Source organism: Oryctolagus cuniculus, chromosome 11 (assembly GCF_051225735.1).
Source record: "Oryctolagus cuniculus isolate XC-2025 breed Fujian yellow rabbit chromosome 11, ASM5122573v1, whole genome shotgun sequence".
Lineage (NCBI taxonomy): Eukaryota > Metazoa > Chordata > Mammalia > Lagomorpha > Leporidae > Oryctolagus > Oryctolagus cuniculus.
This window is the reverse complement of record NC_142877.1, coordinates 72850460-72867141: the sequence shown is the minus strand read 5'-3', so window position 1 is coordinate 72867141 and position 16682 is coordinate 72850460. Positions and strand designations below refer to the sequence as shown.

General features: G+C 37.4%; 1 protein-coding gene across 38 annotated transcripts in view; it reads right to left on the bottom strand.

The window, feature by feature from the left end:
- CNOT2 (CCR4-NOT transcription complex subunit 2) overlaps positions 1 to 16682 on the bottom strand; it is a 121248-nt gene that overhangs the window by 26632 nt on the left and 77934 nt on the right. For 20 of the 38 annotated variants that reach the window (XR_016216885.1, XR_016216886.1, XR_016216887.1 and 17 more), the window contains 3 exons: positions 12453 to 12519; positions 1544 to 1691; positions 661 to 843 (listed from right to left, as the gene is read on the bottom strand). Coding sequence is in view for 31 of the 38 variants with exons in the window: in XM_089308699.1 (XP_089164825.1) it covers positions 661 to 843; positions 1544 to 1691; positions 12453 to 12519 (398 nt within the window). In the remaining 7 variants the exon portion in view is untranslated. The remainder of the gene's footprint in view (positions 1 to 660; positions 844 to 1543; positions 1692 to 12452; positions 12520 to 16682) is intronic. The other 18 variants (XM_089308719.1, XM_089308708.1, XM_089308712.1 and 15 more) reach the window with 3 other exon arrangements.

Sequence of the window (16682 nt, the reverse complement as noted above, 5' to 3'; positions counted from 1 at the left end):
GCTGGAATGCTTTTTTTTTGCAAGAAAGACTTGTACTTTAGATACAACTCCTATAAAAATTACCCAAACAGCTTGAAAATCCTAAATGGAAATTATCTACATAGTATATGAAACAACAGTGCAAAATAGAGCAAAAAAAGCACGACAGCTCATCTTTTTGTTTAGATTCCTTAGACATGATAGTTTTCTAGACACAGTCTTAAAAAAAGACTTTGGTAAGTAAGTCTCCAAAGCACAAAACTGAATCTTAACTGAGAAGGTATTCAGCCAAAGTACAACTGAAGCAAGGCAGTAATGGTCAACCGTATCTCTGGTCCTAGTCATAAAGCCGGCAATCTTTCCACATAAGTGGTAACCAATCTCAATGAATAAAGGACATAGGAACAAAAATTTGGCTGGTGGGAACCCAAGAACAATCCTTTTCTAACAACCACAAGCTTTAATGTGCTTTCTAAAATGAAAGTAATTTTCAAAAGAACATGTTTAGTTTTGAGATGGTTGAACTTGTGATGTGTGACAGAATCTTTGGTCATAAATGTATGATGAAACACACTTATGAGACAGAAGCCAAGATTCAAGAACAAAGCATTAAAATACAAAAAGACAAAATCTGAGGATATCCAAAAAGACAATTATACACAGTATCAATAAACATCTTACCTGTTCACAGTAAAAGGCTGTCGAGAAGGCTGCTGCTTTGGCATACATATTATGCTTGGCGAGCTTCTGTTGGGGCTACCTAACCCTGAACTGCTCATGCTATTTGTCCTGCTAGGAATTCCAATGCCCTGACCAACCTGGGAGTGGTTCATCATATTCCTAGGATTCATAGGCAAAATACCCCTGAAAAAGAAGTCCATTATACTAAATAAGCTCTCTATAATCACTCATTAAAATCTCTATAAATAATCAATTGGTCCAACCCTAGAATCTAATTCAAATTGCAATCCTAACTTTTTTGTCTAGTCATTCTACTTCTTCAAAAAGAAAAATCAGAGTGAATAAACCAAAAAACGCAAATTATAGTGAAACTAACATAAGGTATTATCTAAGATGAGAGAGCTATCGGTGTGATTATGACATAAAATACAAATGTATTTCACTAATGTATTGAGAATAACTTCATTCCAAATGCATGTCATTCTATTCTCTTCATATTAATATGCATAATGTCATCCAGTTTACTTTATTTCTGCTATACCATGGGTGTTTTGGTGGCGAATCAAGAATCAGAATTATCTGGGGAGTTATTTTATGCAATCTTCCTTTGAGGAAGAGAGCTGCCTTTTGAAAAAGCTCTCCAGGAGATGAGTAACCCTTGATATCCACCCAGTTAACAACCAGCACGCTAGCTGTAGAATAAGAACATCTTGCACTATTACCTATCCATTCTTAAATGAAACAAAACGAGCACAGGAGCATAGGTATCTTCCCCCTCAACGAAAGGCACTGAACCAGAAAAAATCAAATAATTACTTCAAAAAAAACTTGCTTACTCTACACAGATACATTTTGAAAAATATTCTGGTCCATCAATAAATACCTGCTTGGAGATGGAGGCGTGTGAAGTGACATTGTTGGTACCCCTGTTGTTGGCGTGACGTGGCTCGGTAACTGAGTGCCTTGTGATAAGCTGCGATTTAACTGAGGGGTATTGTTGCTCATTCCCCTCATTGGAAGGCCTAGTGCACCTAATAAAGAAATTCAGAAGAAGGAAATTCATTGCCAACAGGAATGAAATTGTTATCCATCTTCTGGAGTTGGCAATTTAAAACACTTTTAAATGGCCTAACATAATATGCAAATTTTATATGGATATAGTCAATTTACTCCAAATGGACTCTGACCTTAACAAAAGTATGTTCTAGTCTGAAATTTAATAGTACGATTGGATATTGTTTTCATTTCTATTTTATCAAATTTCTATTTTATAATAAAATGTCAGTTGATGACTGTAACAAATAAGATGTTATGACATTATAAATAGATACTGTTCTCAAATTTCTTAAAGGCATATTTGTATGCCTTTAAAAAATTTTTATAATCTTGTGTTTTTATATTTTATTTCACAATTGATATACAAAGAAACAACATTTACCTGCAGTTTGCTTTAACTTTTTTAAAAAATGCATTTTAGAAAGTCCCTACTGTTTATATATATTTTTCATTATAATTTGTAAAAACTCAACATAAAATTCCAGCAACTGTTATAAAAAAAAACTTCAACCTGATATAGCTCTAAGACATAAAAATCTAAAATATTAAAAATATTTCAAAGTATAATGATCCTGTATTTATATGGGACTTCAGGGGCCAAATGTGGACATGAACATTTTCAAGAGGTGTCATTAGACAACCCAGGGTTTACTACTCTGATAAAAATTAACAGATTTGGGCAAACTTCAATACATGACATATTTTCTGGATTATTCCAATAATGTGAAATATTATTATTTTTCTAATGATCCAGAAAATTCATCATGAATATAGCTCATCTTAATGTTTTGTTCTTTTATTCTTCAGAGTAAGGACTTCTAGCTATCATTTATGCTGTCATTGTTAGCTATGAATGTCTCCTTTCTTTCATCTTCCCTATCCACACTTTTTAACGCTTTCTGTTTCTAGTCTGCTGAGGAATGGCTCCTCAGTCACCCAAATTTTGAACTGGAAATTAAATCAAAGTGATAAGATAGAATGAGAGCTAATCAGCAAATAGACTGCTTAGTGTCTGAGATTTAAGGTGACTTTTTTTTCCCCTTTTCAGTCTAGTTTTGGGTCCACGACTTTCAAAAATCTGAAAATTCTGGAACTATAACAATAAATAAGTAGAATACATGTGCCATGAATATTTTGCTTCAATTATCTTTCCTAAATTTATCTTTTAGTGTAACAAGGTGTCACTTTCTAACCCAGCGGACAGCAGTGCATCACAGATTTCACTGATGGATACCTTCAATTCTACAACCTCAGAACTCACTTTGTAGCCTCACTTAACTTGTCAACTGAATGAAGCCAATGAATCCAATGCAATACAGCTAATATATTTTATGTATACCCCTTTCATGCATGTTCCATAAAGACTCCATTTGGGCCTGCACTACTTTAAGACATATGAAGGAAATTGGCTACATTATTTGTCTAAATCAGTCACTCCAATGGCATCCAGTCACAGTTTTGTGATCATGAGAAAGCTACTAGCTTCAGTCATGTTCTCTGAATCTGGGACAAGCCAGTAAAGAAGAGATTAAAAACCAGCCTATTTAAGATGGTTCCTTTAGAGGCATACAATCTTTTCTCTACCTAAAGCAGATCAGTTTTCCTCTAGGTGCTACCATAATAAATCACTACAATGATATTTTTACATCACTCATTTAACATTTATTGAGTGTCTACTATGTGACAAACACTGTCCTAGCTGCTGGGCATATAGCAGCGTGTAAGAGAGAAAAGGTCTCTTCTCTCAGAGAGCTTACATTTCACTCCACAAACATGCCTTCCTCAAGTGAGCCACAGCTACAAAATTCCCACAGGAGCGTGTTTCCCAGAGTTACTGACCACCAAAAAATAGCATATAATTTTAGAGCTAGAATGGATCTTAAAGATCACTTGGTTCAGTGTTCACATTTTACAGATAAGAAATCTTAGTCTCAAATAAGTTAACAGACTTCTCTAAGGTGACACAAAGAAGTAGGACTAGAATTTAGATCTCTTAACTCCTACTGTTCTTTATTGGCAGTACTATCAGAGTCCAATACAACATTTATTTCCTTCTCTCCAAGATTTTTTTCCTAAACCTCCATCTCTTGCTCCAATCGCTTCATTTTACTTTCAGCTTTGGTTCTAATACCTGGTGGTTTCCATTCTTCTACCTTTATTTTTCTTTTCCTTTTCTTTCTACAAAATCATTACTACAAACATATTTTCCAAAAATCTAGCACCCTTTTGGCCCCCTTTAATCAATTTCATCTTACAAAAGATTTTTCCATTCCAATTTCCGGTTTACATATTATTCTATGTCATATAATGAAAGCTTATAATTTCAGAAATATTTTAGATGCCAGAGATTATCTGAATATCAACAAAGAAAAATTCTGGATACAGAAAGAATGGGAAAGGCTGAAGTTATTTTAAATTTAATATAAGATTGGATTTCTTTAAGATAAAGAATCAGTAGGACTGAATAGAAGCACACAAAGATTATTTTTAGAAATAAAATAAACTGAGTCACTAAATTTGATTTACTTCAGTCAAGCTATTACAACTAGAAGATGCAAGGATGGGAAAAATTTACTCTTACTCTACCAACATCACAGAAAATGATCTCCCAAATAGCATGCCAAGAATATGCAAACTTAAAAAAGAAAGAACTTAAAAGATTTTTTTGCACATAAAAACCCAACATTTTAACACAAAAATATGTTTCCAGGAACATGAGTAGGTGACTGGGAGGACATGAGAGGGCAGCAGCATTAAAATTTATTGAGATCTGACAACAACGCACTATTTACTACTCACAATAATCCTATAGAAGATGGTGACAACTTTTTATAGACAAGGAATAAAAGAATGAGAACACAATTTAAAAAGGTTAATTCTGAATCAATATCTTTTCTTTTACTCCGAAAATTTATAACAAAGAATACTGCAACATTAGGAAGACTACATAAACATATTTCTCACCTCTCATTTGGCAGGGAGTTAAATATTCAAAGAATGGGATGAATTCTTTAAAGATCATTTTTCAAAAACTCTAAAGAATATGATCTCAGAAATTATTTCATACATTATCTCCATCTCACAAACTGCTTAAGAGCACATCCCTTAAAATAGTTTTGGCAATATGCGCCATACTTCATTTAATCTTTTGCTAGAGGTAAATAACAATTCAGGTTACATGAAAGAAAGTTCAACCATAGCAATCTAATTCCTGAATTCTCATACCTAAATGAAGTCTCCTGAAATCTTTACTGGGGGCTGGAGAGAGCCCCTAATCAACTCAAAAAGTCTGAAAGTGTCTCCTTTTCAAATCCCAAAGCAGTCAACTTCCTCTACCAACTCACTGCAGTGACCTATACTACAAAAGACAATAGTTCTAAATGGTACTTTATCTCAATCTCTTGTTACCTCCAACCTGTCCTTCACTTAAGCTGGTTAATGTTCCCTATAAAATGATTTCATTATGTAATTTCCTTTATTAAGCTCAAATGATTTTAAGAATAGAAAAGACTCCAGTGATCATTCAACTAAGTTATAGATGAAGAACTCAAAGCAGCCATTAAATGACTTGGCCAAAATCACAATGAAGAGTAAGGATAATGATCCAATGTCTGACTCCTATTCCAATGCCCCTTGACAATTAACTTAGCTTTCCAACCTTTTAGAAAAATAGTTGCTAACTTTTGCATTACCAAGAAAACTTTAGTGTCTGGGTCTCATCTCCAGAAACTGTGACTTAGTTTGAGAATGGGCTATTCACTGGCCCTGAGATTTTTAAAACTCCCCAGGTGTTTCCAGAGGTGCAACCAGCGTTGAACACTACTGTTTTATACCATTAATTCTAATCACAGTTAAATCTACAACATTCAGTCAGGACTCAAAATATTTTTTCTAACCTCTATGAACATTTTACTCTCTTACAATCTAAATACTTGATTCATAATCTTGTCCTTTTCCTATTCTCTTCAAATCTTCCCTGTACCTTTATTATTCATACCACTCTCTCCACCAAAGACACTTTGCTTTCTCTTGTTCTATAGAAATATGAAAGATTATTTTAAAAATGATTAAACAGGCAAACAAACATAATTATCAAGGTGTTACCTGCAGTGTACTGAGTGTATTTGAGTACATGCATGCTAACACCTAAAATTCCACTCAGATTCAGGAATAGAATGGATCTGCAATCAGAAAAGTTTTCCTGGAGGAGACAATATATAAAGTAAATAATGAAAGATATTTAACCAGGTATCCAGCGGTCATAGCGGTAGGGAAGTCATGAGTGAAATGGTATTAGCAACAGTTCAGTCTGAAAGAATGGCAAGGGGTATGAAAATGATAACAACTCGGAAGGCAAGTGGGCTTGCTTCCCAGGTGCCAAGGAGTTATGAGACAAGAAACATAAACAGAACTACTGGCTTCAACATGTCCAACTGTGAGAAGTTGCTGCTGTGACAGAACCAGTTTAGAAACCCAGACTACACCTAGCTGATCTTTATACAAGTTTCAAAGGATCTTTATCTGTGGAAGAGCTGTGTTTATCACTCAAGAATACCTTGTATTCTTCCTTAACCCAAATTTCTTGTACAGACTTGTAGCACTCATACACAAAGAAAGGCATGTCTGAAACCTTAGAAATCATCCTTGATACCTCTCTTTCATATTAACTCAATCTCCAAAATATTTCAAACTTGACCCCTTCATAATGCCTACACCACAATCTAAGTCACTTTATTTTCTTGGCTGGACTACTGCAGTAGCAGCCTGGTCTCTTGTCACCTGTCCCTCCTCTAACCAATTCAACTAATCTTTAAAAATTAGCCTATATCCTAAAATCTTTGCTACTGAGAATAAATCCAGACTCTTTAACAAATCTTTACCAAACTTTTGATGTATTAATAACTGATACTTCATTGATCTCTCTTTATTCATTACACTGGCCCTCTAACTCTTCCTTTAACACATTAAGTCCATTCTTACATTCCCAATACTTAAAATCTTTTTTTTACTTGCTGTTGCTCATACCTAAAAAGTTTTCCTCCAGATCTTTCCAAGGACTCCTCCTCAATATTCAAAGGCTTAATTCATATATTGCCTCTTTAGAGGTAACCTCTTTGCCTGCTCCAGGTAAAATATTACTCCACCAACTCATCCCATTAATCTAACTTACAGTACTTATTACCATACAAAATTCATTGAGTGTACTGCCTGCCTGTTTGTTCTCTTTCTCCTTTAAAATATAAGTAACATGAGAGCAGGAACTAACTTATTTGCCACATTCTTACTTGGACCTTAGAATAATTTCTACTAACGGTAGGCACTCAATAAACACAGAATGAATTAATAAATCCTATCACAATGTCTTCTGTAGACAGTTCTGCAGATTGTGAGCACATGTGGATTTAACACTGGTAGTTTCTACTATGTGCAAATTGCCCTTAAGTGTCACAGCATTCAGTAAGCATCTTACAGCATCTAGGATTCAAAGAATCTGTTGTTTTCCACTTGTGTTCACATAGTTACTCTTAGAAAATAAGTAACCCTGGCTCTATGTCTTCATAACATAAGGCAAGTTCTTTAGTCTCTCATGGAGCTGTTGTGAAGAATAAATTAGTTAATTCATACAAAGCATTTAAAATAGCGACTGACACACAGTGAGTACTAAATAAAGATTAGTACTTTTTTGGGGTGAGTAAAATAAGTTTATGGAAAGAAACCCTACAGCTAGTCTTAATGATGAAAATAAAATGAAAAAAAAAAAAAAAAAGAAGATAAAATGAGAATCTAACAACAGATGGTTTTTACCAGAAAATAATGTTTTGAGGGGGAATATTTCATGCCGTCACAGGTGTGGTCTTGAACTTGAAAAGTAGCAAAGATCTTAGATATCTACAGAAACATGCAGATTGTACTTCTTCACTGAAACCAATAACAGCCTTATAGATTTCCCTTGCCTTGATAAAGTGGATTCTCCCCCAAACATATCCCATGTTGTAGATGTTGTTCTTACTGCTAAAACTACTTCACTCTTCCAAGGCCAAATTCAAACATAACCTAATTTCCGAGTCCTTTCCTGATGATTCACTAAAAGTAAGTGATTGCTTCTGCCTGTAAAATATCTAGAAAACGCTGAATGAACTCAACAAATACAATTTCCTCTCAATTCTACAAACCTCTCAGTCTTGTTGGTAAGAAAACACTCCAACTATACTATCATTTAATTTCAATGTATTGACCATCCAGGAAAAATTAATTCCAGGTCTCATGTTGATTCCGATCTAAGGGACAGCTTCAGGATGCCCAGAGATCTTTAAACCTATAAATTGTATCTAAAATCTTTTTTTTTTTTTTTTGACAGGCAGAGTGGACAGTGAGAGAGAGAGAGAGACAGAGAGAAAGGTCTTCCTTTTGCCGTTGGTTCACACCCAGTGGCTACTGCATCAATCAGAAGCCAGGAGCCAGGTGCTTATCCTGGTCTCCCATGCGGGTACAGAGCCCAAGGACTTGGGCCATCCTCCACTGCACTCCTGGGCCACAGCAGAGAGCTGGACTGGAAGAGGGGCAACTGGGACAGAATCCGGCGCCCCAACCAGGACTAGAACCCGGTGTGCCAGCACCGCAGGCAGAGGATTAGCCTATTGAGCCACGGCACCAGCCAATTGTACCTAAAATCTTATACACAAACTCAAAAAAAAAAAAAAAAAAAAATTGGAGAGTATCAAGCAACTTGAACAGAAGTGTATGTTCATTTTTTCTGTAGTTATCATCTGGCATGTATTCATGTGAAGTCATGGATCAAAAATTATTTACATTTTGGGATACAATCATCTTATACTAGAATCTGGTATTACACAAGCCATCAGCCAGCATTTTCTGGATATCTCATGCTCTTACACACTCACTTCGATCCAAATTAGGCAAAATGTAGGTTTAAGCAGTTCTATATTCTTTGCAAGACAAATTCCTGTCCTTGTGTAAACTCAGCAAGTCTTAGTTCTTGAGAGGACACTATTCCTTCTCTACCTCTTCCACTGTTAACTTTTCTAAGCATCAGGACACACCACAGGTCCAGATCTCACATTTTAATGACAAAAATTACTACTTAATTTTGCCAATCTGATTACAAAGTTAATGGTGGTACTCGATGCACTTGGGAGGAAAAGCAACTTTTGGTTTTAAATAACTCAATTAGCAGCTACTTGTAACAATAAGATCTCAGGGCAGCGGCTGGAGCTGTGGTGTAGTGGGTGAAGCTCCCAGCACCCCACATGGGCTCCAGTTTGTGTCCCTAATACTCCACCTCCGATCCACCTCTCTGCTATGGCCTGGGAAAGCAGTGGAAGATGGCCCAAGCCCTTGGGTCTCTGTACCCAAGTGGGAGATCCAAATGAAGCTCCTGGCTCCGACCTCCAGCCTGGCCCACCCCTGGGAAGTGAACCAGCCCACTTGGAAAGTGAACCAGCAGATAGAAGATCAATCTCTCTCCATTTTGTGTCTCTCATTCTTTCTAACTCTACCTTTCAAGTAAAATAAATAAATCTTTCTTCTTTTATATATTTTTTATTTATTTATTTGAGAGGTAGAGTTACAGACAGTGAGAGGGAGAGACAGAGAGAAAGGTCTTCCTTCCATTGGTTCACCCCCTAAATGGCCACTGCGGCCGGAGCTACGCCGATCAGAAGCCAGGAGCCAGGTGGTTCTTCCTGGTCTCCCATGGAGGTGCAGGTGCCCAAGCACTTGGGCCATCCTCCACTGCCTTCCTGGGCCACAGCAGAGAGCTGGCCTGGAAGAGGAGCAACCGGGACTAGAACCCGGCACCCATATGGGATGCCGGTGCCTCAGGCGGAGGATTAGCCAAGTGAGCCAAGGCCCAAATCGTTCTTAAAAAAAAAAAAAAAAAAGAAAAGAAAAGAAAAAAAAAGAATAAGATCTCTAATCTACCTCCACCTAATTCCTTACCTCTCCATCCTTCATTAAAGTTAATCCCTCAAATCCTCTTTTTTAAAGTACATTGCCCCCCCCTTTTTTAAAGATTTATTTATTTATTTGAGAGGCAGAGGTACAAACAGATAGATGGGGGTTGGGGAAGGGGTGGAGGGAGAGAGAGAGAGAGAGAAAGGTCTTCTATCTGCTGGTTCATTCCCCTAATGGCTACAATGGCCAGAACTGGGCTGATCCGAAGCCAGGAGCCAGGAGCTTCTTTGGGTCTCCCACATGCATACTGGGGCCCAAGGACTTGGGCCATCTTCCACTGCTTTCCCAGGCTATAGCAGAGAGCTAGATTGGAAGAGGAGCAGCGAGGATATGAACTGGTGCCCATATGGGATATTGGCACTGCAGGTGGACACTTAGCCCACCAAGTCACAGTGCATGCCCCAGTCCCTCAAATTTTATCATCTGACTTATCACGATTGAAACACTGATCCTCTAGCTCCGCAATGTAGTTTGTGTTCTCTCATTTAGCTAGGTATTTATTCAGACTCTCCACCAAAAAGGAGCTCTTTGACTCTCTTGAGTCAGTCCTAATAGATACAGACTGGCAATCTAGGCAGTCATCTTCCATTAGTTATAACTCCTAAATGTATGTATTAGAAGCAAATAATTGCACTGTGACCTGACACACTTAGTCTCAGGTTCAATATTTCTATACACTAGATTCTAAAATGTCAGTCTGAAAAAGTGAAAGAGTGAGCCATATTTTCAAAATATCACTTCACCAACATTATAGGAATATAACGATTTATTTGAACTCAAACAGGATTTGTCAAATGACTCCTTTCCAAACCAGTAATTATACCTTATGAAAATACATTTGCTCATTTATTAACCTTTGTATATTCTTTTTTTTTTTTTTTTTTTTTTTGACAGGCAGAGTGGACAGTGAGAGAGAGACAGAGAGAAAGGTCCTCCTTTTCCGTTGGTTCACCTCCCAATGGCCGCTGTGGCTGGCACACCACGCTGATCAGAAGCCAGGAGCCAGGTGCTTCTCCTGGTCTCCCATGCAGGTGCAGGGCCCAAGCACTTGGGCCATCCTCTACTGCACTCCCGGGCCACAGCAGAGAGCTGGACTGGAAGAGGAGCAACTGGGAGAGAATCTGGCGCCCTGATCGGGACCAGAACCCAGGATGCCAGCGCTGCAAGCAGAGGATTAGCCTATTGAGCCGTGGCACCGGCCTAACCTTTGTATATTCTTAAGAACACAGTGATATATAGAAATTAAGATGTAAAAAATGTCTAGCATACCAAAGATACAATCACATTTCAAACTTAATCTACTCTGTATCTTAGCCTAATTGTAATTTCAGATTTGCTGATTTAAGAATCAGATCAGAACCTTTAAAGTCCAAACAGTTGGTGATAAATTACTGTTGCTCTCCTTTTAAAAAGTCTCAGTTTCTCAAATATAGTATTTCCATATTCCATTTCTACTTATTTTGTGGTACTATAGTCTATTGTGAATATTAAAAATGTAAAAGAAAAAAAGATGTTCGCACTACACATGCTGCTGTACATATGTAAAGGCAGTTTTAAATAAGAAAATATTCTCATGTATAGGCTATCATCAGGGTGAACATCATACCAAGAAAACACAGTAAATAGGACAAATTCCTAGCTGAATATATTTCCTCAACTAAAAGGAAATATTTGTGGATGAAAAAAACAATACTTTCTTACGTAATAAAAGGCTTTCTACATAGAGGAAAACTGTTGATACACAAGGAATTGATACATTTTATTTGCTAGTTCTGTATTAACAAAACTTTGTTGCACAACAAAAGAAGAACTCCAGAAAAGATAGGGAAAAGAAGGTGGAAATTATCTTTGTATACATCCCCCCACTAAGCTTCAAAATCAGTTTGACAGTAAAATGGCATGACAACTATTCTGATACCTATCAAGACTTCCAAATCAAATAACTGATTTTTATTTGAAGCAGGTTAAGATAGTCAGTTATCAGATGTCTCCGCAAGTTACCCAATTATTATATAATCTTTGATGACCATTTATAATTTAACTCTCCCATTCCATTAACAGAAATGATATTAACAGAAATAAGAAATCAACAGATCTTTTGACATTAACAGAGATCCTAAAATCTTATGTAACAAACTGGAAAATTTGAAAAATATGAAGAAATTTTATAATTTAGAGTTTTATAAAAATTTTATGTGACGATCACTAATATTTATTGAGCGCTTACTATGCGCCAGGCACTGTGCTAAGCGCTTAAACCATATGAAGGAAAAATAATTGAACTGTGAGACAAAAATCTAAATCCTATACCCACACTGAGCTAGGGAAAAGAAGAAATATTTGCTAAACAAAAAGTATTTTACAAACTGCTGCTAAGTAACAGATTTACAATAATAATGATGTCAGAAAACAAACGAACAACAACAACAAAAAACCTACCCAACCAAAAAAATTTTTAACATACTCTAACTGAAACACAAAGAATGGCTACTTTTAATTTGTTTAGCAAATTCTTCTTCAAAAATATTTCAAAGGATGTCAAATAAATTAAAATGTCAAAATAAGCTAAAATTTATTATATATCCTATTTGTACTAATTCAGAAATATTAAGGCCTGAAATTATGGAGATTTTGTTATATAAATATGAAAATTAAATATTGTCTTGTTGTCTTTTCAACCTTAAAGGGGCAGCATAGGTTTTTATTTGGTAGTTATTTATCTTTCTCTTTAAAGTATTCCAGAATAAATACAAAATTCTTACTTTGTTGCCCGTATAAACTTGCCCCAAACTGAGACAGCTGACCTGATGTAGATGGTGATGCCAGCATCTAGAAACAAATTAAATATATTAGAGTATAAAGAACACAGAGCATTGCATTCACACTTCACAAATCATTACATTGCACCATAAATATGTCTATCACACATTTCTCATTAATCATAAAACATAAAACACTTCACAATAAATCTCATGTTTCTTAAGAGAATATGAGAACTGAATGAAATCAAACTGTGCAAATGGAATTAATATTGAAGTTTTTCAATGAGTCACACTAAATTAAACTACCCAGCACTATCACTTCACTAAAAGAAAAACAAACAAAAAAATGAGGCTAGTCAAAGAAAAATATACATCTCAAAATGTCAGCTTTATAAATTCTTAGCTAAAATACCATGATTCTTAGATAATACATTAAACTAAATTCTTAATTCAGTTTATTACCTTAATAGAAGTTTTATACTTTGTAAGAGTAATTTATGATTTTTATATACCAATAACTGATGTGTAGAAAATGGGTAGAAAAATTTAAATATACACACAGTCCCATGAGTTCAGAGATGATACAAGAATAAAATACTTAAAGCAATAGATATGATTTTTACTGTCGGTGCTAAGAATTTCATAGCACTTAATGTACAACACCTTTGAATTTACTATATCAATGTCTTTTTTCCTAGTAGTAAGTAAATTTAAAGATATGTTAATATTAATGGAACATGTACATTCATTCTTGTATTTCTTCACAGAAATATACATAGAAGCATTATACACAAAGCAGAAACAAGCTGAATAAATAAAAATGTGTGGAAGTATACACTGTGTATTCTGTCTTACATTAGGCAGCCATTAAAACAATTTAAATAAGACAAAGGCCACTTCATCAAAAGACTTATAAGCTATGGAGAAAACAAAACAAACTATACAACTCTACTCTAAGGTATCAATCAGTAAACCCTCTCAAGGAAGTATAAGGCAACACTGGAGGAAGGTAATGTTGCATGGTGAGGTATCAGGAATACTTTCAGTATGGCAATATCTGATGCAGGCACACACAGGGGTTTTCCATGCCAAGAATATTCAGTTGAGCTTAAGTATAATAAAGTTTAGTTACAAGATTAGTAAACAAAGTAAGAAACAGTGTGAAAGCTCACCCCTACTGGGACACAGAAGAATGAGTAAGAATGTAGGGTCAGACTGCCAAGGATCATCTTAAATGACATATAAAGATGGCTAACAACTATAGCAATAAAGAGACAATATAATAATATAGCGAGGAAATGACATGACCTAAATATGCTTTGGGAAGATAGTTATAACAGCAGAAATAACTGGAAATGGGAAATGGTGAGATACTAAACCAGAATAGCAGAAGTGGGACTACAATCAACAGGCATTCTAGTGGTAGAAGCAACAGTTACTTAATGTCCTGCTAAACTAGTTATACAAAAGGGGTGAGTGGAGAATCACAAGAGAACTACCAGAGGCTGCTCAGTGGTTTTCAAAGAAGAAAAAGCTTGCTGAAATGGATCGTGGTTAGGAAAACCAAGTGGAAAAGCTTTAAAAATGGAGGTTTTATAATATACGCTTCTTATTTTCATGTGAAACTCTTAAGTTGTTTTAATTATTCTAAAGTTCATAATTTTTGATATAACAGTAGTTTTAAACTAATGTTATATATTACTCTCCTGATGTAGGGCTGAGTAACATATCATTCTAAAAGCAGCAGTAGTTACAGTAACCAACTTTCTAAAAAAGTCTTAGGAGTATTCCTTCTCAGGGCGGGTGCTGTGGTGTAGTGGGTAAAGCTGCCACCTGCAGTGCCGGCATCCCACGTGGGCGTCGGTTTGAGTCTTGGCCGCTTCACTTCCAATCCAACTCTCTGCTATGGCCTGGGAAGGCAGTGGAAGATGGCTCAAATCCTTGGGCCCCTGAACCCATATGGGAGACCCAGAAGAAGCTCCTGGTTCCTGGCTTCGGATTGGTGCAGCTCCAGCCATTGCGGCCATCTGGAAAGTGAACCAGTGGATGGAAGACCTCTCTCTCTGCCTCTCTGTAACTTTGCCTTTCAAATAAATAAATAAATAAATAAAAACCTTAAAAAAAAAAAAGAGCATTCCTTCTCAAATTCAAGGGGTCTGCAATCTAGACACTTAATACTGATATTCAAACTGTATACTCTGGGGCCGGTGCTGTGGTGCAGCAGGTTAATGCCTGCACCTGAAGCGCCGGCATCCCATATGGGCACCTGTTCTAGTTCAGGCTGCTCCATTTCCGATCCAGCTCTCTGCTGTGGCCTGGGAAAGCAGTGGAAGATGATCCAAGTGCTTGGGCACCTGCACCCCATGTGGGAGATCTGGAAGAAGCTCCTGGCTCCTGGCTTCAGATCAGCACAGCTCCAACCATCGTGGCCAACTAAGCAGTGAACCAGGGGATGGAAGACCTCTTTCTCTCTCTCTCTGCCTCTCCTTCTGTCTCTGACTTTCAAATAAATAAATAATCTTAAAAAAAAAAAGTAAGTTGTTCATCTCCACAAATTACTGGTAAAATAAGGTATCAAACTTCAGATTATACATACATAATCAGTAGAATGCTGAAACCAACAAGCAGGTTATCAAATTTCCAGTTTAAAACCATCAACTTATACATACACACACACACATAAACATATATATATATACATACACACATATGTATGTATTTATTTTCCACATCTCTCAAGAAACCTGATATGCAATCAGAGCAAACAACAAAATAGAAACCAAAAAGCAACTACAAAAAACATGATGTAATTCTAGTTATCTCCCTGACCCACTAAAGAGAGCCCTTTATCCTGTTTAACATGCAGAATATTAAGGAAAGTAACAAGTAGAACTGCATTTCAAAAATTATTTCCACTGTTACTAACTATAATTCTGACATGCAGAATCAATATAATTTGCCTAATATTTTGGTTTTAAAAATGTCAGGGCCGGCACTATGGCGCAGCAGGTTAACACCCTGGCCTGAAACACCGGCATCCCATATGGGTGCCGGTTTGAGACTCGGCTGCTCCACTTCCCATCCAGCTCTCTGGTATGGTCTGGGAGAGCAGTGGAGGATGGTCCAAGTCCTTGGGCCCCTGTACCCTCGTGGGAGACCCAGAAGAAGCTCCTGGCTCCTGACTTCAGATCAGCAAAGCTCCGGACATTGCAGTCAACTGAGGAGTGAACCAGCGGATGGAAGCCCGCCCACTGGCTAGCTCTCTCTCTTTCTCTCTCTCTGCTTCTCCTTTCTCTGTGTAACTCTTTCAAATAAATAAATCTTTTTATCCTCCACTGCCCTCCCAGGCCACAGCAGAGAGCTGGACTGGAAGAGTAGCAACCGGGACTAGAACCTGGCGCCCATATGGGATACTGGGGCTGCAGGCGGAGGATTAACCTAGTGAGCCAGGGCTCTGGCCCTCAAATAAATAAATCTTAAAAAAAAAAAAAAAGTCTATACAAGCAGCTGGTGCTGTGGGGTAGCACGTTAAGCAACCGCCTTCAAAGCTGGCATTCCATATGCTGGAGTTGGAGTTGGCCGCGATGGCCGGAGCTGTGCTGATCTGAAGCCAGGAGTCAGGAGCTTCTTTGCAGTCTCCCACATGAGCGCAGGGGCCCAACGACTTGGGCCATCTTCCACTGCTTTCCTAGGCCATAGCAGAGAGCTGGATCGGAAGTGGAGCAGCCGGGACTCCAGCTGGCACCCATATGGGATGCCGGGACTGCAGGTGGTGGCTTTACCCATTATGTCACAACACCAGCCCCATGCTTCACTTCTGATCCAGCTCCCTGCTACGGCCTGGGAAAACAGTAGAAGATGGCCCAAGCAGTTGGGCCCCTGCACTCATGTGAGAGACCGGAAGAAATTCCTGGCTCCTGGCTTCAGAACAGTCCAGCTCCAGCAATTGCAGCCAACTGGGGAGTGAACCAGTGGATGGAAGACCTCTCTCTCTCTCTCTGTAATTCACCTTTGAAATAAATAAATCTTTAAAAAAATTTTCATTATGCTATATATTGTAAAGGCATGTTAATATAATTCCAATCATTATGCTAATATTACAGGATAAAAAGAGTAAATAAAGCCAGTGTTGTGGCACAGCAGGTTAAGCAGCCACTTGCAAAGCTGGTATCCCACATGGGCTCTGGTTCAAGTCACGGCTGCTCTGCTTCTCATGCAGCTCGCCGCTAA